A 27,143-nucleotide genomic window follows, 5' to 3' on the forward strand; every position below is an offset into this window, starting at 1 on the left:
CAGTTTTAGTTCCATATGAAGCAGTAGTTTGGAGAAATAACATGGCAGTTCCTCACTAAACCCAAAGCTCAAGAAAGCTGCTTATTGCAGAGAGACCCTCATTTTCCTAGCTGTCAACCTGACTGATATTTTAATTTTTCTGCCCTGTAGAAAACTTCAGTCTCTTATCCAATAGATAAATGAGTGAACCCCCCAGGAAATGCAGCAGAATGTTTCTGTTTGCCAATGCAATAAATGCAGAAGCTAATAAATGTCTCCTTACATCAGGAGGAGGCGTGTAATGAGTAAATGATGAGAAAAAGAATCCAGGGAAACAAATGATCTATCCAATCTAAGATGACAACCGGGTTCTTAATAACTTGTCCTCTAGTTGGAAGAGAGGGCTTTCAGCAGGCAGAGAATAAACCTATAGGACATAGCCGTTTACATCTGGCTGCTGAGGGATTTAGTTACATTTAGGCCACACTCACGATGCCAGCAGAGCCAGCTTATTACAGACTTTCTTTGCTGTGTGATTTCTGTGAATGTGGGCCAAAAAGAGCAATGATTTCAGGGCCTCATTCACATTACTTACCCCAGATTACATTTATATTTCACATTTGTCTTTTTAATAAAGACCTTTTGTCAGAAGTAAAGAACCAGTCTCTTTCCCGTGAGATGTGTTCAGACCACAGGGGTTTCACAAGAAACTCTTTCCTATGGGTGAGTACGTTCTTCTTTAAAGTGCTTTTGTAGACCTCAACTCTAAATCCCCAGGGTCTGCCTTTGTGGAAACTAACGGAATACAGTATGCTTTGTCCCTGGTGGATGGCTGCATTCTTGCTTGCGGTGTTTGGAAGGACTTGCACTAGGCAGAAGGCACAGTGTGATTAAGACGGAGTGAATAGGATAGGCCCTGGAAGGAGCCGCAATCCACACAGAGGATGTGCGAGAGAGACTCCATGCCAGACCAAAAGATCATTTGATGACACGCATTTTGTTATCACCCCTCTCTGTGATCTTTCTAAGAACATTTCTCAGTAAAAGCATGTGGAAAAGATTGGCTACTAAATACTACCAGTTTTCAAGAACAGATTTTCATGAATATTTCTAGAAGAAGACTTATCAAATTTGCTTACTGGGTCTTCCATAATTATCTTTTCTTCTCCGCCCCCCTCATCCCCCACCTCCCCCTGTACCACTTGCTTTTTTTTTTTTCTTTTTTTCTTTTCTTTTTTCTTTTCTTTTCTTTTCTTTTCTTTTCTTTTCTTTTCTTTTTTCTTTTTCCTTTTCTTTTCTTTTTTAACATTCTGGCATGTTTCAGTACCACACGAATGAATGCATTTCTGCAGTTGGGGAGTGAAACTTTTAAGTAGTAGTAGGATTTAGGCCTGTAATGAAGGGAAATGTTAATGAGTCATCAGATAAAAGCTGGACAGAAGCCACACTGCAGGGCCCTTGTGTACTCAGCAGCATGTGAAATGCGCCTTTGCCTTCCAGATGGAGGAATCTTGCACAGTGCTTTCTGAGGGAGAGCCATTATACCTGAAAGCTAAGATTTTTCAATGTGCTTCTATTCACATGCATATTTCTGTGCCAGATCTTTCGAAAGGCCTTTCCTTTGAAATACAAAAAGATAAACATGTCTTTGAAATGGATAGGTGATCCCTTTGCCACTTTCGAAATCTTTCTCCGTTTCATAGCCGAGAGTTTTAACCCTTAAAATTAAGTCTTGAGTTTTCTGTTCACCTGAGAAGCTTTATATGCGTTCTAGCACTTGAGAGAACCATGCCACTGTTATTAACAACTGAGTTGGGGCTCAAAATCGATGAAAGGTAATTAAAACTTGAGATAGGTGTTTCACCTGCACTGGATCTTATTTTGCTTGGGTATTGCCGTTCATTCTTACATGACTGTTAAATAAATATAATACCTTCTATGGTCAAAAAAAAATCGTAAATCTGTCAAGTATTTATAGGATACCATCTACTGCTTTGTGTTGAAGAGGCTATATTATTTTTAAATCTCAAGACCTAAGTCACAGCCCTGTACTTAGAGCATCAGACCTGGGTTGATTTGGTTATAGCGCATACTACCTATGGGATATCCAGCAAGCGTGTAACTTTGGTATGCTTAAGCATACCACTCGTAGGTAAAATGAAGGCACAGCCTCTGACTTTGCTGATTCTTTAGCTGGATTTTATCATAGAATCCATTGAGATAAATGATTGCTTCCTCACCGTATTTGCCTTTTGCGGGGGCAGGGGGTGGCGGGCAGGTCTCCACCAGCTTTCCAGCAGTTTCAGGTGTTGGTCTGATGGGATTGTGACAGTTGTAGAGATGGGATTCCCAGACCCTCTGCTCTTTTCAGGACTTCTTCATATGAATATCACATTCCTGTAGGTTATAAACATTGGAATCACGTAACTACCTTTAAAAAATTTTTTTTTAATGTTTGTTCTTGAGAGAGAAAGAGACAGAGTATGAGTGGGGGAGGGTCAGGGAGAGACAGGGAGGGAGACACTGAATCTGAAACAGGCTCCAGGCTCTGAGCTGTTAGCACCGAGCCTGATGTGGGGCTTGAGCTCATGAACCGTGAGATCATGACCTGAGCCAAAGTAGGACACTTAACCGACTGAGCCACCCAGGCACCCCTCACATAACTACCTTTAAAAAAAAAAAAAAAAAAAAAAGGAAGAAGAAGAAGGAGGAGGAGGAAGAAAGAAAAATATTTTCCTCAGCTTCTAGCCCTTTGCTCTTAGGAGATGGTTGTCAGTGAATATTTGAGTGAATAAAAAATGGACATTTCACCCACTTAGCAAATAGGAGAAGAAAGTCACAGACACCACGAATAAATAGGGTTTTGACCTTTGTAATTTAAAATTGGCTTCCTCCCTCTTTTAAAATTAATCTCTACGGTCTCATCTGTATTGGCGTCTTGGATGGATACGTACCTCGTAGCTTGTGAAAATGCCAGCTCTTCGCTTTTATTTCTTCTCCTCTGGAGGAGAGCTGATACTGCCTGGGAACATTGTAAGAAATTGTAAAACTGTCCTTACTCTTCAGTACAATCACGAAAGGAATTTAAATATTTCTTCTCTCATTTTCCATCTTCAGGAGTGAAGCAGGCTGAAACAACTCTATCCTTCCATTGTTTGGGTGATCTCTTACTTACTTTAGCTGCCCTCTGTGGTTGAATGTTTAAGTTGCTTTTCATTTTCCCGTGTTGTAAACTCTATGATGAAAAATATTTTAGCTAAATTTTTATACACACCCATGATTTTTTCAGATATTTGTAGAAATGAAGCTGAGTCAAAGTCATTTGAGACCTGTTGCTCTAAATTGTACCAGTTTATACTTCCATTAGCAAATTAAGAGGGGAGCCCACTTCTTCATATACTCATCAATGTCATCCATCTGTATAAACAACAAAAAGCAAACAAAAAACCCAGCCGATTTGATAAGGATAAAGTGAAATGATTTTACCAATCTTTGACAAATTTTCCTGTAACCTATTGAATGCTACTTCTAGGGAAATGGATGTGGCAAATACTTGTACTCTGGACCTTTCTTTTTTTTAATTAGGAGATTTTGAAAAATGGCATTTTCTTTCAAGTGAAAAGTTTACTTAGAAAACAATAAAGTTATTTCTAAAATGTTGCTTTGGTTGGGTTTTGCATAGTTTTTCTCTAACCCTCTGATCGTATAGAATGTCAGGGACAAAAGTAGATGCGCTAATGAGAAACTGCCGTGGATGATAGTTCCATACCCCTTACCCGCATCTCACCAAGACTACTGAACATGGGTGTGAAATGTATGCATTAGAGGGTGAGCACCCTAGCTCCTTAATGAGTAAATCTCAAGGTGACAAATAGCTTTTAAGCAGATTGATGAAACTGTCTTTTAAGCTTTGGAGTGCTTTGCCATATCTGCATCTAGGGGGCACCCTCATTAAGGGTTTTAGTCCTAACGGTGCTGAGGTCCGCCAGAATCCTAGCTTACTCACGTGAAGAGATGTGCTCAGTCTGGGATTCTGAGCTTGTCTGTGGCCCTCTCCCTTTTATGTGAGCTGCTCCTTTTCACGTATTGTTGGAAAGGTATGACCTCTGAACAAATGCTTGATTCACTTTGCGGTTGCCGCTTAGCTGGTGCCAGAGAAGCAGAGAAACTGTTACGGAACCAGGCTGGAATGCTGGCGGAAAAACCAGGCGGCACTCGGAGACCTTGGTGGGTCGGAGATTTCTTTAACACCGGTGGGGGGGGGGGGGGGGCTCAGAGGAGACCATTTCTCCAAAGATCTGAGCGCCGAATGCAAGTGGGGAGGGTAATTTATAGTTGTCAGTTTCCATATCTGTGGGGGTTTTCGGGCGCACAGCAAACAGGGCAAGAAGAACCCGGAAGAGGGGCCTCCAAGCTAGAGACCAGAGCTTGTTGTGGTCCATTCGGCCATCTTTGGCGCAGTACTTTATTCATTTCTCCAACAAAACCAAGTGTCGTGTCTGTGAAAGCAAGCTCAGAGGTTTGCTCAATTTTCACGAAAGTTTTTCTTGGATAGATTTTTTGGATACGAATGAGTTATTGGTGTTGGCCTCTACCATAGTTTAAAAATTCTGGTTCTAGGCAAAAGTAGGAAGAAGACAGGCTCTGTGTTGGCCTCTCCAACCTGCTGTCAGGACCCCTTTTTTTCCCTGACACTTCTCCTTCCTCCCGGGGATGCAGTTTTTACTCTACACACTTCTCTTTTGCCTTGGGAAGCATTAGTCTTCCCCTACCTGTTTGGTTAGGAGGCCCTCTGAGGAAATCACCTTATAATAAGCTACAGGGCAGTAAATGGATTAGTTTAGAGTTTCTCAATCTGGATTCCAAGGAAATAATCTCAGAAGGTCTTCTAATCTCTGTGAGAGTCTTTAACATTTGTGTTTTCTGTTCTGTATTTATGTGATTAGTAGAATCATATTTGCTGTCAGTAGGATGGACCTTACAGGTTTGAGGAGCAGGGGTGGATGACAGTTTACTTCCCCTCAAGGCATTTTCAGTGTCAAAAGGGGCTCTTGGAGGCTGAAAGGCTCTAAAACTGAAAGCAACTACCTGTGTTTCCTGTAATGCGTTAGTTTAGGTTTTTCTCCCCATAAGCCTTTAAAGAGGCCCTCACCCTCCCATACAAGGGCTCACCCCTGTGGGTGTGGCCAGCATTAGCTTTTCAACAATAAGCCCTTTTAAATGCCTGAATCTCAGGTTGGCCTAAGGGCTAGACCTGAAGACTTGAAGGTAAATGGGACAGCCGGTAATGGTCAAGGGGAGCTTGTGTTATAGATTCTTCAGATTATTAGTATAAAATTGTGAACAAATGAAGAACTCAGCAGAGTTGATGATGAAGAAGCTAATGTTTGCCTCCTTCTCTACTGTAAGGATTTTTGTTTCCAGCTTTCTTTTTAGCCCATGGTTTTCAAGAGGACCCTGAGCATGTGTGGGCGCCAGTGCATGTGCTGAGCAAGTATAAGAGAGTTACAGAGTTCCCTTCTATGGGAGACGATAATGAGACCAGTTAGGGTAAAATGGAGTGCAGGCCTGAGATGTGTTGGCAATAGAAAAGTGACGCCTTCTGTGTGGAGCCATCCGGTGGGGGTGCTGTTAAATGTGCATGTAGCGTCACCCCAATGAGCCCTTCACAAGACTTATAACCTTGAGAATTGACAGTGTCATGTTACACAGTCCTCAAGAGAACCACATTCCTGTGCAGTCATTTAAAAGGTTCTGTATAGGTCTTGCAAGATATCATGGTAAATTCTCATGATAACCCTTGTGATAACTGTGAAATTGCTTTGTCTCACTGTTGTTGAGGGAACAGTGAGACACACAAGCATGTCAAAAGTAGAAAGGTGTCAGGTGTATAATGTAGAAGTCTAAACGGTGAGTGTAGGAGTGGTTTTATCTCAGAAGAGCTACAAGCAATATAACGACTGAAGACCTTTTATCGACATTATTATAGAAAAGGATAATAGAAAAGTTCATACCTTATACTTCGGGTAAATGAGAAGTCTTACTGTAAGCATGGTAAAAGGGAGCTGTGGGCAGGAAGGGGTCGGGGAGTCACTTTCCCAATAATATCTAGATAAGTTACTTTTCTGGCATGATACAAATATAGGTATAATGCCTGTTAGAAATTGCAGCATGGTTAATTTTCTTTTAAAAAATAATACGATCCCATGGTAAAAACTTAAATTGTCACAGGCGGCTATAAAAAAAAAAAAGGAAAGTATTTCTTCCTCATGTCCCTTTTCCAGGAATGACAACTATTGCTTACAGGGTATTTCAGGGTGTACGTGTACGTGCACGTGGACCCAACAGTTTAGAAAATATACTCTTCAAATTATTTTACATCTTTCTGTTTTTCTTACTACTTGGACCTCTTTCCATCCATATGAGTTCAAGTAGATCCCCCTTATTTCTAACAGGATTAGAAGAGAGGTTTACAGTTGGAGAGAATTCTGCTATGAAGCTTGACTTATATGACAGAAACAGCTAGAGAAATTGAAAGGAAATAAAAGCATAAGTAACTTAAGAGCTGAATATGAAATATAGAAAATATAGGGCTTTAGAGACTCATTAGACAAACTACTTCCTAGAAATAAAAAATTCTGTATAGTGATGCTGTGGCACTGTAATTCTTTGTTCATTATAATTTGTGTGGTTTTTGAATTTGTGTCTGTCTCCCCCTGTATGCCATAAGCTCTGTAGAAGTAGGGCCAAGCCTCTGTTTACTCTCCATTATATTCCAAGTTCCTGGCCTAGGGTCTGGCACAGACCTTCAGACCTTCAGTATCTGTAGAATGAAGAAATGAGCAGATGAAGGAAACTTAGAATGCCAAGTGAATGTTTGGTACAGTTTATTTAAATTGCCCAGATGAAGAAACTGAGGCATGAGACAATATAACTCATATATAATTAATATACCTCATGCAGTGGCGAGGCTGTCAATGAATCTATGATTTCTATTCTAATTAGAAAACTAAATCAAGAAAGGAAAAACCTGAGACTCTAATTAGTGAAGTTTCGAAAGTGCCTGGAATAAAACTAGAAATGCCAGAAGCAGCTCTGAATAGTTCTGTTGCTTTTTATGAGAAATAGTAGAGATGGAAGGAAAATGTAGGTACAAGAGCAGTTCATTACCTTTGCCAGAGTGCCTAGGGGACCCTGGTGTTTTCATGAAATGTGGTTTCTTAGGGATGGTAAGATTGGATGCTAGAGTTAACCATGGCTCTAAAATTTTTCAATTCTTCCTGTCCTTTGTCAGGAAAGGAGAGAGGCAGATGGAAACAGATTTCTGACGAGTGGAAGCAAAGCATTACTGCAAAGGACAGAAGTTTACTCCTAGTGTGTCATTTCATTTGATTTTATTAAAGTCATTCCTGAGGTGCACAAAAAGCAAACCTATCAGGGCTTAAGGAAGAAGGTCTGTTCCGGATTATTGTGACTCAGTGTGTCATAAAGATGGAATGGCTTAAATTACAAGTTTATTTTTTTCTTATTTGATAAGAGTCTAGAGGTGGGCAATTCAGGGCTGGCACGTTGGCTTCAAGGTTGTTAGAGCCCCAGGCACCTACTGTTTCCCTCCAGCCTCCTGGCACAGGGTCTTCTCTCTTTAAGGTCAGCTTGTATTCAGGATGGCTGCTGGGGCTCAAACACTTGCAGACTGGAAAAATGAGGAAAAGACTGGGCTGAAAAGATTTTTTGCCAGTCGAGGTCAGCTGTCTTTAAGCAGCCTACCTGGAAGTCCCCATACAGTTCTGCTTACAGTGCAGCCTAACCTGAAGCAAGCTGGAAATTTTAGTTTGGTTGACCATATATCTAGCTTAAAACTGGGATTTATCTAACTAGGAAGGAGAGATGTTGGAGTAATTTACTGATAGGCTTTTTCCATAGGGAAATCTTCATTTGTCTTTATCACAGAACTTAATGGTCAGAACTTCTGATTTGTGAGAAGCTGCTAAATGAGTAATTTATTGTCCATCACTAGTGATACAAATTTGAAAAAAAAATAAGGCTGAGCATAATTAAAATACACTTATATATGTACCCAAGTGGTTATTAGCAGAAATGTGGGGCTACTCAGGATAGCTACTTATGCATCTACTCGATTTGATGATAATTCTTCAGGTTGTGGAGCCATGCAGGCAAATTAATGGAGACCCAGGCTCTGGTGGATCAGCTAGGGAGCTAGGGGTTGTTGGCGGGAGTGGTGTTCCACTGGAGAACAAGGAGAAGCCAGGATCTGTGGCGTTTGGTGAGCCTACAGTGGCCTATTGATACAATCACTCTCAAAGATAAGGTCCTCGTATTTAGATGTTAAAAAGTGAGACTCAGCTTAAATAACCAAATCCATTCCTTGATGTGCATCTTAGAATACTGAATCTGATACACCATGCATCTGAAGCAGTGTTGGCAGTTTGCAAACTACTTAAATAGGCAGTGTATTTATTTACACAGCTTTCTCTGGGGCAGGAAGTTAGAGGGAGGGAAAGAGATAAAAGGAGAGAGTAGAGAGACAATGGACTCAAGGCCGTGGGTTTAAGAAGTGCCAAAAATGAAAGAGTCTTTACTATGCCAACTACTTTATTCAAGGGCCACTTTTCTGACTGAATATGATCGAGTTCCTCCCATTGGCTCTTCTGCCCACCTGTTTCAGACTTGAGGATATACAGGAACACACAGAAGGCTGAATTCAAACCAGCCGTTAGATGTTCTGATGGAAGGTTTATCAGGAGAAATAACTGAAACCACTAGATAAACTAAACCGAGACCATTCGTGTTTTTTTTTTTTTAATTTCTAAAAATTGTATAGTTCTTTTAAGATTCTTATGCAAAAAATTTAGTTATATCGCAGGGAGTCTCTTGATTCTGTGTAAGTCTACAAAAAGACAGGTTGAGGGAGCATGAACTCTTTTCGGCCACCTGATGCCATTCAGTAAATGACTCTTTCAGGGATTCTGTGCCTGGAATTGTAACCATGCTGCATGTGCAGGATTAAATCAGGTCCTCATATGGCTAGCTCGCATCTTGGGGGAAACGTACTTACCTGCATCTAGCTGATTACATATTATAACATAGCTCCTGGGCAAGTGTTATAACAAGAAATAGAAGCCTGTTTTGAATCCAGCTACTTAACATAGGAATGCTCACATTGACATTGTGGATAGGAAGGCTTTCATTGGTACTTGTACACACTAGGCCTTTGTTTAAAAAAACAAGGCAGGAACAGTAACATTTACATTTGGGTGGGTCGTAGGAGGGATAGAGACCTATAATTGTTAATGGTAATTATAGATCAGTTTGGAAAGAGGAGAGCCACACCTTCAAGCTAGACCGCTCACACTAAGGCCAGACCTGGTCCTTCTCCCATTCACTGTTGCTAAATGCCTGCTGAGCTGCCATAATCTTTGAATGGACAGTGAGTAGGAGTGTTACTCACCTCTGAGAAGAAGTGTAAGATTACCAGAATCTACATTATACTTCAGTATGATGTGTTATGTAGTTGTGCCCAAATCACCATATGAAGCATTTGGTAAAAGAACTGACAAAAGCTCGTTAGCAAATTTTTCTTGTGACCTTTTTGTTTTGTTCGTTTCTTACATACTGGAGGTATGATCATATTAGTTAGAACAGAACAGAAATGAGATTCAGAACCTGAGAAAATACTGCAAGAATACTGTGAGTGCGTGTTTTCTTTTGATCTAATTTAGAATTGAAAACAGATACTTTTCAAATCTAGCAATAATGTGTGTCTGTGCATGTGCATTTAAAAATACACTTTTAAAGGGACACTTTCTGAAAATGGATAATGGCAGTGTCACACATTCAAAAACATGGGCCGCGGCCAGCCCCAAAAGAGTGGGAATGATGCCCACTCTTGGTGATCCCCACTTCCTTCCTATACTGTCTAAAAACTTTGTTCTTGAGCATTAGGATACCAGATGTGTAAATCCATCCCCCCATACCCCAAATTTGAAGTTTAAGAGCAGCTGGAAGGAAATACTGGGAATACCCGCATCTAAAATCAGCCACACAGTCTTGCGCATGATTTTGTGCTGTCACTTCAGCTGTCTGTGGCAGGTATGATAAATTGGCTCAATAAACACCAATTCCAAACTCCTGCCTTCTCTTTCTTACTGTAGAAGTGAGAAAACAAAAATTCTTGCAGCCAGGGTTGTGCATGATCTATAATTCTGGCCAGAGAGATGTAAGCACAGATCTCTGGAGAGGGCCTTTCTCCCCCTTTTTTCATTTCCCTCCTCTTCCTTCCTTAGACCATGGGCATGATAACTGGAGGTACACTAGCTGTCTTGAGGCTGTGGGAATAAAAGGCAAATGCTAAGCATGGCTGCAGAGGAATTGAGAGAAAAGGGCCTAGTCATTTGATAAAATCCTTGGCACCTACATCAGCCCTGGGTTTCCAGCATCCGGACTTGTTATTTCATGAGAAAAATAAACCCCTTACCTGTTCAAGCTGCTGTTTGTCCCTTGAACTGTTAATTGTACTGGGACGGTAATTGAACACAATCTCCGGCAATAGCCATTTCTTTTTTTCATTTCCACAGCAGACTGCAGTGTTGGTCGGTTGGTAAGAGATGTACGATAAACGTAGGGTTCCACTTTTCCATGTTACAGTATTTCATTTACCTTAAACTTCTGTCTGTTCCAGCCTGTTGTAAATAAAAGTAAACTTTGGAATGCAGCTTACAATTAATGGCGTCACTCTAACACTATTTCAGTAAGTTTTGTGTGTCACGTACTTTGCCGAACGCTTTACGTACGTTGATGAGTGGGATGAAATACTCGCCTTTAGGGATCTTATGGACTAGTTGGAGAGACCACATGTAAAAACACGTGGTTGGTAAGTGCGTTAAGTGCTTTGCTAGAAGTGCATGGTGCTGTGAGAACACAGACAAAGGTATAAATCAGTTAGCTTTTACTGTATAACCAACTACCCCAAACTTCGTGGATTAAAACAACCACCATTTATTTACTTCATGATTCTGCAGATCACCCATCTGGGCACTTCTTCTGGATTTGACCGCCCTCACTTACACTGAGTTGGCTAAGGTTTGGCTGGTCTAGGACGACTTCAGCTGGGGTGACTTACAGTCTTTCCCTCTTCAGCCTGGACTTCCATATGTGGCACTAGGCCAGGATTCCAAGAGAGAGGCTTATGTTTGCAACTGGCCCATTGTCACTCCTGTCATTCTGTTGGACAGAGCAAATCACAGGCATCGCCCAAATTGAAGGGGTGGAGAAACAGACTCCACCCTTTCTTGATGAGAGAAGCTTGCAAGGTCATGTCACCAAGAGCCGTATACACAGAAAAGAGGGGAAAATGTGGCCACAGGGCACTGAGGGAACAGCAGGGAGGTACAGCAACAGTTTTCTTTAAAGAATTCATCTCAACTTTTTAAAGTTCAAGATAATAGACTGCTCCTTTTCATTAGCACTTCATAAAGAGGGATGCCATCAGTCCTGGAATCATTTTCCAGTATTGCTGATTTCTACCCTTCAAACATGAGTTTTAAGAGTAACCCGTAAGAAAATGTTGCTCTGGGAAGAGAAAAGTTGCATGCAGAGAAGTGCAGGATTGAAATAGTGGTTGTGAACTTCTCTTTAACCCAGCGTTTCTCCTGGAACATTTGAGGAGTTCTGTTCTCTCAAGATGCTCCAGAATTAAAAGGTTCCATGGGAAATCAGTTTGGGGCTCATCACAAGCAATATTTCTCATCTTGGAGATTTATAATGCATACTAAGAATTAAGGCCCTGGGAATCCTGGCAGTAAAAAGTACTTTTATGGTGTAATTTGGTTCATTGGATTTCATTGATGATAAGGTCAAAAATTATTGGTTTATTTTTTGTTTTTTGTAAATATGGTCTAGTGTCACTATCTCTCTATGTATTTATAGTTTTTTCATAGCCATTAACATTCTCAGTACAGCCCAGCCATTGTCTTCACATTTCCCATTTATCTTAAAGAACAGAAAAATAGAACAGATGAGCCATGTAAACAAAATTCAGTGATTGGTCCAACAGAAGAAAAGATATTTGTGTTTTAAAGATTTAAATGTTTATTTAAATGGCTTTTGCAAAAAGTTACCCAACACTCTATACTTCTTTTTTTTTTTTTGTACTCTTCAAATGATTTGTAATAGTAATAGGTAACATTCCAAAATGCTTACCATATATAGTCCCAGGTATTGCTCAAAGAACTTTACATGAATTATCATATTTAATCTCCCAGAGATTTTTATTAGGCCATTTTTGTTACTGTCCCAGTTTTACAGAGGTGAGAGAACTGTTGGGGTACGGTGACATGTCCTGTTTTATAAGGAAGGAGCTGTACTGGCAGTATGGCTCCAAAGGAAAGTACGTTGCTCACCGGAGTACAGAGTGCTGTGGACAACATATTCTGTTTTAAATATATTAAACATTTCGTACAGTGGAGCATTCAGTCTCTCCAACTCAGTCTGCTGCCTGTGTTTTTAGTAACTGGTACCTAGTGCCTTAGATTGGAAAATGTTTTAATACAGAAAACGAAAATGCCTGTCGTTTCCAGTGGTGCCTTGACCTCTACTATAGGGGACAGGCACATCTCCCATATCTAGTATTATGTTGTTATTTTGGAGATAGGTCACTTCCTAGGAACTTCGTTTCACTTAATCTTTGACAAAGACAAGCCTTTATCAGATTTTTGATAGCGCTGAAACATCAAAAAGATACCATTATTCTACTTTGAATTTACAAGATCTACCTTTCTCAAAGGAAATCTTGATAGAAAACATTGTTTTAATGCTCATGTCAAACAAGAAAATTTTGTTTTAAAGTAAGAAAATAACAGACTTTTAATATTTGATTTAAATAAGATTTACTTGCTACAAATTTATGCTTCCACTGGACAAATCATGTCAACTATTCTACCTCCATTGATGGAGCAGAAAACCACAGAATGAATATGAATGAAAGAGAGTTTTAAATTTTAGGTTGTAAATATTTTTAAATTTTAAATTTAATTACAATTTAAATGTTTTTAAATTTTTAGGTTGTAAATCTTCTTAAATTTTAGGTTGTAAAGGACCCTACAGTCATAAAAACAATATGACCATGCTCAAAGCAATGAATGGTCCTTTCGTTGAAAGACCACCATGTTAGATTATGGGCAGCCTTCTCTGCCTGTTCTTTTTGGTCCTTTTTTTAGGGTCATCTGACCAGATTATTCTCCCCTACCCCATATGGTGTGAGGACTTAGAAAGCATCTTAGCGGGGGCACCTGGGTGGCTTAGTTGGTTAAGCATCCGACTTGAGCTCAGGTCATGATCTCACGGTTTGTGGGTTCAAGTCCCACATCGGGCTCTGCGCTCACAGCTGAGAGCCTGGAGCCTACTTCGGATTCTGTGTCTCCCTCTCTCTCTGCCTCTCCTGCATGCACTTTTGACTCTCTCTCTCTCAAAAATAAATAAACATTAAAAAGCAATTTTTTTTTAAAGAAAGTATTTTAACAAAGTTTGGAGGGGAGAGATATAGACACATATAGATAGGTAGGTAGGTATATTTAGACAGGTATATATGGCCATTTTATGTACATACATATATAACATAATATCTACCTTCTTTGAAAATTGGAATGTGGATATTACTTATTTGAAGCACAGACCATATTGTTCTCAAAATGTGGCTATTAAAAAAGGATCAGGGGTGCCCGGGTGGCTCAGTCAGTTAAGCATCTGACTTTGGCTCAGGTCATGATCTCACAGTTCGTGAGTTCAAGCCCCGCATCGAGCTTTTTGCTGACAGCTAGGATCCTAGAGCCTGGTTCAGATTCTGTATCTCCCCCTCTCTGCCCCTCCCCTGCTCAGTCTCTGTCTCTCTCTCCCTCAAAACTAAGTAAACATTAAAACAAAATTTTTTAAAGGATCAGACAAAAACACAATTGATGTGTGTGTACTTACTACAAGCTGTAGGGTTGACCAAATAACAACAAACTTAGCTACCATAATAACATTAAAGTAATGGTAATTTATAATTGATAAGAAAAGAGGCATATACACACCTACTACCATCTCAAGACAACATAGATAATACAAACAGCCTTTCTGAAAATTAGGGTCCTTTTTAAAAAAAATTTTTTTTAATTTTATTTTTGAGAGAGAGAGAGAGAGAGAGAGAGAGAGCGTGCGCGCACGCAAGCGGGGGAGGGGCAGAGAGAGGGAGACACAGAATCTGAAGCAGCTCCAGGCTGTCAGTACAGAGCCCGACATGGGGTTCAAACTCACAAACCATGAAATTACGACCTGAGCCGAAGTGGGACGCTTAAAGGACTGAGCCACCCAGGGACCCCAATTAGGGTATTTCTACCACCTGTGAGTACCTGTTCAGAGTAGAAGCATTGCAGGATCGGTAGGTAATTGTGAAACTAGAATTTTGGGAGTAGTTTGGGGTCCAGTTTGGAGAAGGGCCGATTGCCACTATGATATTTGTCCCAGTGATGCATAATAACGTCAGTCTAATGAGAAAACGTCGGACAAGTCCATATTGCCAGCCATTCTACAAAATATCCAACTGGTGTATTCCTCAGGAGTGTCAAGGGGTCTTAAGAGACAAGAGGATACTGAGAAGCCGTGACAATTAAATGCAAAATGACCTTTGGAATTGGGTCCTGACATAGAAAAAGAACATTCGTAGAGAAAGTGTAGCAAAATAAAGTCTGCAATTTAGTTAATAGTAGTTACTAGTAATGTTGCATTGTTAACTTACTCGTTTTGATGATTGTGCTGGGATTATCTAAGACATTGACGTGAAAGGAAGGGGGGTGACAGTATATACAAATTTTCCACCATTTTTGCCCCTTTTCTATAAGTCCATACTTATTTCACAACAGAAATTGCTTTTATTTAGTAATTTGTGGACATTTGGCAATAGGTTAGCATTCAAGAAAATATACAAAATCTTGACTTAGCCAACCTGTTCAGCATGTATCCCTCTACCCCTATTTTTATGTTTTGGCTATATTATTAAATTATTTGTTGTTAATTAGTTCCTTTGAGGAGGGGGAGAGTAACACAATTTTTGTATATGTTACAGGCATTTATAACCAGCATAACAATTAGCTATGTACACCTCATTTTAAGAAACATAACAAGTCAGTGGGGTCCCACTGTGTTTCCTTTCTTGATGGTGTTCTGCCCCTAACCCCCCGGCTACCACCACCAAACTGCTGCTACTTGGGGATAATCCGTGGAATTTGCTATTTACTAATCCTATTTGATTATTTTGCATTTTTTCCAAACTTGACATAAATTACACTCTACAATATTATATCTAGAACTTGCTTGTGTTCGCTCCACATGTATGTGTAATTCATTCTTTTTCATCACTGTGTAGATTTCCACTGTGTGAATACCCAGTATTTATTCATTCTCCTGCTGGCAAGCTTATTGGCAAGCTTTTTGTTTTTGTTTTTTAATGGTTGTTTATTTTAAAAAATATTTTCTGCCACCAAAAGAGAAACTCTACTCTTTCTGTACTCCAGTAACACTGTCCACAACTTTAACTCATTATTTATGACCTTTCATTTGACTCTTTTTCTTTTCTCTTATATCGGATGGAAAGCTTCTCAAGAAGTTTTCAGATCATCAAGATCTGTTTCCCCAAGTTGGACATTATTTGGATAATAAGTATCTAATTTGGTTGAATGAATAAGTATATACTTACATGAATTAAACGCTATCTGCATACAGATCTTGGGCATATTTGTGTTTATTCCCTTAGTTGTTATATGGCATTGCCTCCTGGGGACTTTTCCTCATTATAAAGATTTATACAGTGTGGGAATCTGGCCACTGAGGTGGAAATACAGGACATAAATAAAGCCTAAAACTTTAACTTGGGAAGTTAAGAGCTAAGATTGCAGACAGCACAGGTACATGTCTTTTGTCTGTTTAACGTCTTAGGGAAACTTTGACAAAATCAGTAGTAATTTTACCTGTATTTGGCATTATAAAGCAGAGGGGAGCTTGCTAACTTATGTTATGGCAGAAGTCACTTTTGTGCATCATTCTTGTTAGAAAGCTTAATATTTGCCTTTGATCATTTTGAATTTGTACCCAGAATTAGTTTTGTCCAAATTAGCTTTTTCCTCCAAAATTATTTTATTTGTATGTTGACTTTGCTCTGCAAAAATAGGTGGCACAGCTCCTGTGCCAATCTCATTTGATTTCTGTAACTGCTTTGGCAGAGATAAGCAAGGCTACTTCATCCGTATTTTACAGGTTACAAAAGAAAGCCAAGGGGACTTTGAAGGACTTGCTCAAGGTCACAGAGCAGAACCAGAAACCAAATCTGTCAGCCTCGTCCTGGCTCTGTCTGGACATTACTGTTTCAATGTTTAAATTAATTGAAAGTATTAATCAAGATGTTTAGCTTTGCCAGCATTTTGAAACTTTAGTATCATAACGCCCCCTTGACAGTTTATTATAGTAGTATGGGGCGTTTCTCATCAGTGTTAGTGGCAGGTTAGTAACTGCCTTTTTACTGCCCTCTTTGTTAGAAGGGTTCACACAAAAAAAGCTTAAGCCAAACATTGCAAAAGAGCATGTAGTGACCGGTGTGTATTTTAAAGGAAAGAAAAATCTTATAAAATAAAACTGAAAGGGAGGTGTGATACGACATAAGGTTATAATATCTGAGAAGACAAAAGGCCTTTTGGTAGCTTGCGACCTACAGATGAATTAAAACCTCTTGGCATATAGACCGATGAAGTTGGTCATTCGCAGTGTGATTTTAAAACATGCAGAAGCACTGCATGAATATTGTCTTCATGTCAGAAATGCACCTTCGTGCTTGAAAACGATAAAAAATTACAATCGATCCTTACAACTGTTCTGTTCATCTTTATTGATCAGGTGCAAGAAAGATAAATCGCAGCCCAAATAAGATTATAGTAAATGTTAGCATCGTAGGGGACTCTGGGTTGATAGAGAGCCATTCATCATCTCAAATGGTGACCTGTCCATTGCTCCAGCCACCCCGAGTCTGCTGTCTAATCACATATCTATTGATTTTATCTACATCCAACAAACCTGGATGTGACTGTCATTGGGCAACCCAGATTGTTAAATGCAGAGGGGTCACTGGTGTGAAGAGGATTTCATTTTCATTTTCTCACCAACCAACAATGATTTATTAAAAAATAAACTACCCCAAGTCATGTATGTGTAACCTGAGTGATTAGGAATTGAAGGTGCACAATAGACCACTGTATCATGTAGTATTCTTTTGTCCTGGGACAGGTTTTGCAGGGTATTTCATTGAGTCTGAAGGCTCTTGGGGTCATTTAGGCCACCCCCTGAAGTAAGATAGGTTTCAACGTAGCCAGCCAGAATGGATAGTTTAAAATTTTTCTGCCTCAGGAAAGGCATTCCTTTCCTATTGCAGCTTGATTTATGTTGCTTACGTGTTCATTTATGTAATACTGGAAACATTTTTTTTTTTAGGGCCTAAAAAAATTACCTAAACCCATACCCTGTTCTTACTAATTAATTTGTTATAAATATTGATGCTCTTGTGGTCATGTGAAGGTAATAGAACACATTCTACTCTGTAAAGAATCCATCTTGAGGACAAAAATACTGTATAAAAAGAAGTGAACCTTTAATATCCCAGGTAGAACATTGGAATAGTAGGCAAATATGTGAAGAATTTTCTCACAAGGATCAAATAACGATGAATTATAACAATGAAGGTTTACTCTAATTACAACTTGTATACCAGCAGATGTGCTATTATTTAAATGGATACCTTTCTTTACGTGCACTTTTATAAGTATCTATGTCACTTATGCAAGAAATCTTTGTCCTACTGCTTGAATGGCTGAAAAAAAGATTTTATGTATCATTTTGTAACTGTAAGTCTTACTCACATTTTGCCCTCTTGAGTAGTGAAAACTCTACTGTCAATCTCTGTCCACAGAGCTCAGAATTCTACAAAGTCACCACCGAACAATATCAGAAAGCAGCTGAAGAGGTGGAAGCAAAGTTCAAGTAAGTTTTTAACACATAATGTTACAGTATTTCCCGTCCTTGACAAGATCAAAGTACAATGTTCTTGCTTCTTGAATAGTGGATGGCTTGTTGTGGGCCCTCTGGAATACTTGGAAGTGTATTTGGGTATTTGGGTAGTGAGGTGCATCCATGTTCTCCAAATACAAGGAAAGGGCATTTGATGAAAGCTTGTTGCAACTCATTTTCATGAAGTAAGGGGAAGTTGAAAGCAATGCTAATAGAGTTTTCATTTGGAATAATATTATATAAGATGGGATGCCCTTGATTATGAAGGTGATGTGAAATTGCTATCTCTGTTAATAGAATCATAGAGACCATTCAGTTTTATATAATAAAATGACAGGCATGTCCAAATTTGAGTAACCACTTTTCTCATGTTCAAGCTGTTTTCATTTCTTCCCATGTACCTTGAAAGCATTTAAATCACAGACTTTACCTTGCCCTTGATTATGAAGGTGATGTTAAATTGCTGCCTCTATTAATCCTTGGAATGTTTAAATGAATGTTCTAATTGATGGATCGAAGTGTCCGTGACCCGTAGCCCTGTACTTTCCCTTTGTTGCCAGTTCTCACATTAGGTAAGAAGACATCATTCAGAATTTTCCTGAGAATATAAATAGTTTTATTGTGTAGCCCCTGTTAGTAGCACATGTGCAAATTAGTGAAGCAAAAAAAGGTATTGTGACAGGTTTAGTTGAAAGATCGTATTGGGCTCTGACCTTCTTCCTGGTGCATGTTTATAAGCTTTTGATAAAATGATTAAACCCTAAGGTGTAACATTATTTATTACTTTCTGCTGTGGTACAATTTGTATGGTAAATGGATATTACTGTGTTCTTTAATGTAATAAAAAAAAAAAAAAAAATCTTTTTTTTTTTTTTTTTTTTTTTTTTTAAAGGTAGTTCGAGGTATATTTAGACAAACCTCTTTGTCTTTGTTAGTGAATTATCTTTTTAGGTCAGCAGGGAGAGACCTTCAAAGAATGGGCCACAAATCTCACTCTTAAAGGTTAATGTGCTTTCTTAAGTATTTAGATATAAAAATGGATCTGGACTTCACTTTAAAAGGTACTCTACATATGTATTCTTCAAGTCACGGTTTATCTTTTCCCCTAACGATAACGTAACAGTTGTTATCCTTTCTGTCTCTATGCCATGAGAATCTTTGACTCGGCACCCTGGGTATTCCTCTACTGTCAGAGGGTAGCTATTCAAATAAGTAAAATTTATGATAAATCAAAGGAGATCAATTCTGACTAGAATGATCTATGACATTATCATAAGGAAAACAATTACTCAGTTGAGGCTTGAAGGGGAATATTGAACAGGTGGAAAGGAAAGGATTCAGAAGGAAATTCATGTTCTTGAGTTGGGTGACAAATCCCTTAAGATCAGTCGTTTGACTCAGAGGGACTCTCGTGCAAGATGAAGTTGGAAAAGTCAGTACGGTCCTTTGATAACTGCTGGGCTAAGAAGTTGGTCTTCATGTAGCAAGAAGCCTTTGGAAGGTCTTTGACCAGGTAAGCGCTTGATTTCCGTGCTCCTTTGGTAATACTAACCAGACAGTGGATGCGAGGCTTGACCAGGGGGTGAGGAACAAGAAGCAGTAGTAGGAAATGGGAGGACTATGTAAGTGAAAGAGAAAAGACAGGGGGTGCAAGCAAGTCACTGAAAGATTAGACCTGGACTAGTGAGTGACTGGTGTATTCGTTTGCTAGGGCTGCCGTAACAGAGAACCACAGGCTGAGTGGTTCCACAGAAGTTGATTTCCTCACAGTCTGGAGGCTGCAAGTGTGAGATTGGGGTGCCCGCACGGTTGGCCTGTCTTCCCTCTCCACATCCGTGTCCCAGTCTCCTTTTCTTATAAATCACATTGCATTAGGGCTCACCGTAATGATCTCAGTTTAGTTTAATTACCTCTTTGAAAACCCTTTGTCCAAATACACTTTCTGATACTGGTCATTAGATCTTCAACATACGAATTTGGTTGGGGAGGGGTCCCTTCAGCCCGTGACACCTGGATTTAGGCACTAGGGAAAACCAGAAATAGAGGTTTAGCAGGTTGGAAAACTGGTGGAGGCTCGATTTTTATAGAGAGACGTAAATCTGGTTTTAGATGAACAGAATCACTCTCCTAAAAGCCCTGTGCAGCTGCCATGTCATTCAGCCTGGACTAGCCTGCTGGCAAATGAGAGGCTGCAGGGAACACAAAAATAAATGTCTTGCTGACTTACTTTCTCCAAGACAACATGGAGCTGTAGGTTAGGCTTAGTGTTTTTGTTTTTGTTTTTTTTAAGTTTATTTATTTATTTTGAGAGAGACAGAAAGAGTACAAGTGGAGGAGGGACAGAGAGAGAAGGAGAGAGAGGATCCCAAGCAAGCTCCACACACACTCAGCATGCAGAGCCTGACACGGGGCTTGAACCCATGAAACCATGAGATCACGACCTGTGCCAAATTAAGAGTTGTCACTCAACCGACTGAGCCACCTGGGAGTCCCTCGACTTAGTTTTAATCAGAGCCTCAGCAGCTTCATTCTCTGTTACCTTTATAAGATATTATTCTTTATTAAATTCTACTCTCATTTGGCGTGGTAAAGAATTTGGCTTTTCCCAAAGAGAGGTCTGGCTTATATACTCATCTTCTGGGAGAGGGAATTTGGAATCCTTTGGAATTTCCCAAGTGATGGAAGCATTTCATTAGTCACGATGGGCCCTTTGGGCCATGTGTTGTCAAACCAATCTCTGGGGAAGTGGTGCTGGAGACTGAATTCAGCCACATGAGCGATCAGTCAAGCAAACCTATGCGATGAGGCCCCAGTGAAACTCTGGACACTGAAATTTGGGTGAGCTTCTCTGGTTGATTCTCTGTGCATATTGTCACAGGTTGATGCCAGGGGGAGTAGAGCATCTTGAGGAGAGTGGAAACTTTGCATTTAGAACTCTCCCAGAGTCTATCCTATGTATCTCTTCCTTTGGCTAACTCTCTGTGTCATTTCCCATGATAAGCCATAACTGTGAGTTTAATAGCTTTCTGTGAGTTCTGTGAATACTTTTAGTGAATTATTAAGGCTGGAGCAGTTTTGGGAACCCCTTGAACTTGCAGATGATGCCATGGTGGGGACAGTCTTGGAGACTCTGCCCTTGGACTTGGCAGTTTGGCCAACTCTGGTGCAGACAAAACCCCAGGTTTTCACATACTGTGAAGGAATTTTAAGAGCTAGTTTTTCAGAGAGTGGCTTCCATTATATTAGTCCCCCTCCCCCCCCCCCCCCCCATACTACCTGCTAGATGGAGCTTCTTAGAAAGTTTGTATTTTGATTTGTGGTGAGTTTGTTAGCTTCATGCATAGGAAGTGATAGTGCCTTGGCTATAAGAGATGCTTACCATCTTTGAAGGCACGGAAGTTACTCAGTGGAACTTTGTTTCTCCTTAGAGACCTGAGCATTTCAGGTAATCCTGGCAGCTTCAGTCTTTTGCAAGGCAGTATACTGTATCCTTTTCATTGCATGACATTGTTGATTTCAGCATTGTTGATCTCAACAGGCTCTGAAGAACTTTGGGGAGGATTTAGTTAATTTTATTTGACAGGAGTGTTCATTTGGGTGCATCTTGGTTACAGGAGATGGAAGCTTTCTAAAGTACAATTTCAAGGGTGTTATTACTCACTTGATAGAGGGGCACACAAAATCATTATAAAGTTGTTTTGTTTTGTTTTAACGTTTATTTATTTTTGAGAGACAGAGAGAGACAGAGAAGGAGCAGGGGAGGAACAGAGATAGAGGGAGACACAGAATCCGAAGCAGGCTCCAGGCCCTGGGCTGTCAGCACAGAGCCCAACGCGGGGCTCGAACCCACGAACCGTGAGATCATGACCTGAGCCGAAGTCAGTTGCTCCACTGACTGAGCCACCCGGGCGCCCCCACACAAAATCATTGTAAAGAGAAAGAAAGCTAAGAGCATTTGAGGTGGCACGTGATAAACACCAGTCACATCCATGCGTCCCGCCAGGATAGCTAATGGAATTATTTTAAGGATGCTTAAATATTAACTCGCCCTTCAGTCTTTCAGTTTATAGTTTTGGCAGGAACCCACTGAAACACTTTAGATTTAATGGGATTTTTCCTCCTATTTTATTGCCGCGTCATTCATTCAGAGAGCTCCTGTGTGACATGCCCTCCGAGTTCTGAGTACGTAGCTCTGAGGAGACAGGTAGGACCTTGCCAGTGTGGAACTCAGAGTCCACCAGAGAGAGCAGGAGGAAGACAGAACTTTACAATAGAGAGCATCTGAAAAACTCCAAATTAGTTCTACTGTAATGGAATAATTGTGTCCCTAATAAGTTATCAAAAATACTGTTCATTTTTTTTTCAGTAAGAATCAAGTTGGAGATTAAGAATGTAGGCTGTTTATTTTCCTGCAAGAACTTTTCCCGACCACAATCGCTTTAAGATTTTATCTATAAAACCCAAATCACTTAGCAAACCCAGCAGTTTTTTTTTCTTTTTTTTTTTTATGTCTAGCTTTTATTCACAAGGTAACCGTTACTCACCCAGTCCAACTAAAAAGTCACTGTTGGCAGTTCCAGTCACCTTTTATCACCCTTTGTTAGTATGTGTTAAATAGAGCCACTTATGGTGCTAATTCTTAGCTACCTGCTGCTAGGACCCTAGTACTGTGTCACATAGCTCAGCATACCGAGAACTACGTTCCATGTTAATCCTTATTTTCCACCTGATAGGTCATTAATTGAACAAACTAATACATCAAGTAATGTTGCACTGATGGTGCTTTGCATTGGTCTAGCACAAGGTAAATGCTCAGTGCGCATTTGATTTTATTAGCTTTCCTTGTTAAATATATTGTGATGATATAATTTTATGATTATGTCCAGTTCAAGTTACGCAGCTGTGCACCACAGGAGAAGTTTCTGTATGCTTCCAGACAAAATCTACATGATGTTAAACAAAAAAGGTAACAGAAAGGGTTCTTCTCCTCAGGAAGCCCCCAGCCCAGGGGGAGACCCGATGACCTAGTGTGAAGCCCTGGGGACCTAGGGCGCCCTGAGGGGTGTGGCAGAGCAGTAGGGAAAGAGTGCTGCAGGGGCCCTGCTTCACGATCCCTGTCACAGTCAGACCTCTTTGGGGTTCAGTAGGGCCTGAATGCCACACCTGCAAAGCTGAACCATTGTTACCAGTGTATTTTGTACATATGAGGGTTTTTTTTTTAATGTTTCTTTATTTGAGAGAGAGAGAGAGAGAGAGAGAGAGAGAGCGCATGCCCAAGCAGGGGAGGGACAGATAGATAGAAGGAGAGAGGGTCTCAAGCAGGCTTCACACTGTTGGTGCAGAGCCAGATGCGGGGCTCCATCCCACAAACGGGAGATCATGACCTGAGCTGAAATCAAGAGTCAGATGCTTAACCGACTGAGCCACCCAGGCGCTCCACGCGTTTTTTTGTTTGTTTGTTTGTTTTTTAAATATAAAAGCTAATATCAAGCAAATGTAAAAGCACATATCAAAGAAATAGGAATATGTTGAAGGCAGTGGAAAACCTCGTGAAGACATGTGCTATCAACCAAATGAAAAGCATTTTAAAGACGACTGATGTTTCTTTCCCATCCTGTCTTAGATAATGAAGTGGCCCGTTTCTACCTTCTGGAAAGGAGAAAATGTGTATGTGGGAAGTGATGTAGGTCTGTGGAAAACAGTTCTGGAATCCTTTTGTTAGAGGTGTAACTTTTCAGCGTGGCTTCTGTTTCTTTGAAAGATGAAGGAGTGTGATTCTGAGATTGGATGTGAGCACTACTAATACTCCTTTGTGTGCCTGACTTCAGAAGGGGTTTTCACTTTTATCCTTGAACGAAGTTGTTGAAGCCCGACTTATAAATTTAGGCTCATGGAAGAAGCCTGGGCTATCCTTACAAAGTATTAAAAGATTAGTCACCCTGTGGAAGAAGTTGAGGTGATTTTAGAGTATCTGAGGAGTGCTGTGCAAAACTCCTCGAGATAAAATGGGTTTTGTAAGTATTACCATATATTCAAAGTTTTCTTCAATGTAAAATCCTTTAACTTTAAACTGTTTTGCTTTTATTAGGTTTCACTTTGACTGATGTAGGGTGGAAAAGTTTTCCCTTCCTCTGGGTTCTTTGGCTGGTTGAATAATTAAATTTGTGTAAAACCAATTAACAGGAGAACACAACTCAAAGAGTAGTGACATGTACATGTGAAAGAGACCTGGAAAAACTGAGTAACTCTCCAAAATGGCCCAAAGCATCAACTTAAATACCGTCTGTCTTCCGCTAAAGACAAAAGATGTTAGAGGTACAGAATCAGTTACAGGAGCACAGTCAACAAGGGTGAGGTGGTTATGCAGACTTAAGTCATTGTCTTCTCCATTGAGAGAGGACTTTCTACAGACTGAGTCATCCCCCCTCTTCCTGGTACAGCAAGGGAGACCTCCCCCCACCCATGGAGGTTTCCCTTATGCATGGGTACGTCTCTTGCAAGAGGGTAATTTCTCCTTGGTTTCCAGAGCTTCTCGTGCTTTGGCGTGTGTTTTTTTCCAAATGATCAACCAAAACTAATCCTATGCCAGAGGGACATATTTTGGGGTGGCAAGTTCTGCGCCTCTACACTGGCAGTACTGTTTTGTTTCTCTTTTGGGTGTATGATTTTAATAGCTATACTGCAAATGAATTAGAGAAGCTGAGGATGACAGGCCAGTGGTATCAGCAGGTGTTTCTCGTGTTCTCTATAATTACACATGGGATCATGGACACTTTCAAGCAACAGTGTTTAAAGATCCTGCTTAATTGGCCGTGAAATAATTAAATAAGGTTTTGACTGGCAAATTTATAATTCTGTTAGATGCGTAAGCCAGTGTGCCTGAACGTCAACTTGACTTCAACTTGGAAATATTAGATTAATAGAACTAATTGTACCGCAGGTACAAAGTTTGCTCTGATTAATAGTCTCAAAACTCATCTAGAAGTTTAGCCAAGTAAATTTATGTTACTTACCTTTTACTTTTAATTAAAACTTATTTCAGAAAGTTTGAGCTGTTTACTTTCTCTGTGCTGCTCTTTGTGGTTTCTCCAAAGTTGAGCTCCAGTAATTTTTCAGTGACTCCAGCTGCCTTATTGAATAACTTGCCTTATCAAAAGGCTTACAGTTATATACTGTTGGACATGTATTTGTATCTGCAGCTGACAGGTCCCCTGCACATCGTCTCTAACACTTATTGATGTCTACTTATAACGTACTTTAGTGCTGCGTGAATGGCTCTGATAGACCAAATGTACATGATAAATGTTTTATCTCTGATTCTCATTGATCAATTTCTAAATGATCAAATGGTTTATCTCAGTGAGACACTAATTCACATTGATCAAATTCTAAATGACCAAGTTGACTTGGTTTCTGCTGAACACAAATTGTATTAAAACAACATTAGTTGAACATGCTGTCTTTTCTAATGCAGGAGTTATGTTACCAGAAGTTACATTATAACTAGAGTTATTGTATTATAAAGATGTCTCCTTCATAATGAAAAGTTTACACAAGAAGAAAAGAATGCGATATTGCAGGAAGAACAGGGCTTTGAGCAAGGATTTGGGCTTTTACTAACTAATTAAATTCTGCATTTGTATTGGGCCCTCCTTTCCCTTTTTTTAATTTGAAAGGCTGTGAGCAGGAAATATAGCAGCTGCAGTGGTGACATTTTATTCCCTAAGGACCTTGAAGCCAAGTAACATGTTGATTATTCAGTAAGAGACTTAGTAATTGAAGAGGCAAAATTCTAGATAAAATAAATATACCTGTACCCTTTGTGTATAAACTTGGTTACAATAGCCTATTTAGAAGTTTAGGGTTATTTGTTGTTTTTTAAAAAATATCGGCTCACTTTTGTCAACTTGCACAGTATTTCAGGTACCATCTAGAGTTTGTCGATGTGTTACTGGTAGAGGATTTCAATTCGGAATTTGAAAAACAATGTTTATGAGCTTAAGAATATACTTTGTATATGAAGCTAATGGCAAGTACACATTTGGCTGAAACATGGGCTTGGTTTTTTCCAACAACCAGTTCCCCAGGCAGGTTATTTATTACATCTTTGGCTTGTCTCTTGCATCTGTAAAATGGAAACTATAACCACCACTCTCTTGAGGGCATCCAAGCTGAGAAGGTTTAAAAGTTAAGAAAGAAGGAAAAGAATGTTGTGATTGAGCCTCATCTAAAGAGGGTTGTAAGTAGTTGTTGTATTCAGTTCTGAGACACTGGCTGCCATTTGAATTATCTTCTAGATGGTGCGGCTGCCCTTCTGTCCTTCATCAGGGGGTACGTACAAAGTAGTTTGCCACCTCTCCGGCTAGGAGTCTGTCTCCCTTTCCACCCCCCTCCCCCCAAAATCCCAACTGCGTCCAACCACAAATTAGTTCCAATTAAAGTGAGGTCTGCTTGGGAACACACCAGTTTTTGACAAACATTTCATGTCATAGGCATTTAGGATTGGTTAGATTTGCAAAGAAACCTTAGGTGATTAATGCTTTTTAAAATTCCTTTAAGACTGAGACCCTTCTAATCAGATCTAAGTTATTTAGTTTCCTTTTGTTCCTTGGTTTGGATCTCTGTAGTTAGTCTCCACACTGTTTTTTAAGGGAACAGAAGTAAGTGGTAAGAAACATTAACACTACTTGGGGGTTAGGTTTTTAATCTGCATTTTTTCCCTCTTCTTCCTAAACTGTCCCTCACAGCATTCCACTCAGTCCAGGGTGTCTGTATTTGAAAGGGGCAGGGCAGAGTGGCCAAGGCGATTGGGACATAGGGCAGGTGCCGGGATGTAAACCATAGACAGGATTGTCTGTTTCACAAAAAAGAACCTAGACTGCAGCCATCACTTGAGCATCTGCAGTTGGTCACAAGGTCACGAGAGGGTCATTGCAGCAACTTCCTCATCATGTCAATGTAGGATGTACAGGAGCCTCAAGTGGTGACAGAAGCCACCAAAGGTCCAGTCACATTCGCCACATCCTATCCATGACCTGGAACTCTCTTCTGGGTCCCAGCTG

General features: G+C 40.0%; 1 protein-coding gene across 3 annotated transcripts in view; it reads left to right on the forward strand.

The window, feature by feature from the left end:
- Window positions 1-27,143, forward strand: part of CHCHD3 (coiled-coil-helix-coiled-coil-helix domain containing 3) — a 278,785-nt gene that overhangs the window by 205,623 nt on the left and 46,019 nt on the right. For 2 of the 3 annotated variants that reach the window (XM_053218065.1, XM_053218066.1), the window contains exons 6-7: window positions 17,984-18,054; window positions 22,968-23,047. In XM_053218065.1, coding sequence (XP_053074040.1) covers window positions 17,984-18,054; window positions 22,968-23,047 — 151 coding nt within the window. The remainder of the gene's footprint in view (window positions 1-17,983; window positions 18,055-22,967; window positions 23,048-27,143) is intronic. The other variant, XM_015073046.3, reaches the window with a different exon arrangement.

This window comes from Acinonyx jubatus, chromosome A2, assembly GCF_027475565.1.
Source record: "Acinonyx jubatus isolate Ajub_Pintada_27869175 chromosome A2, VMU_Ajub_asm_v1.0, whole genome shotgun sequence".
Lineage (NCBI taxonomy): Eukaryota > Metazoa > Chordata > Mammalia > Carnivora > Felidae > Acinonyx > Acinonyx jubatus.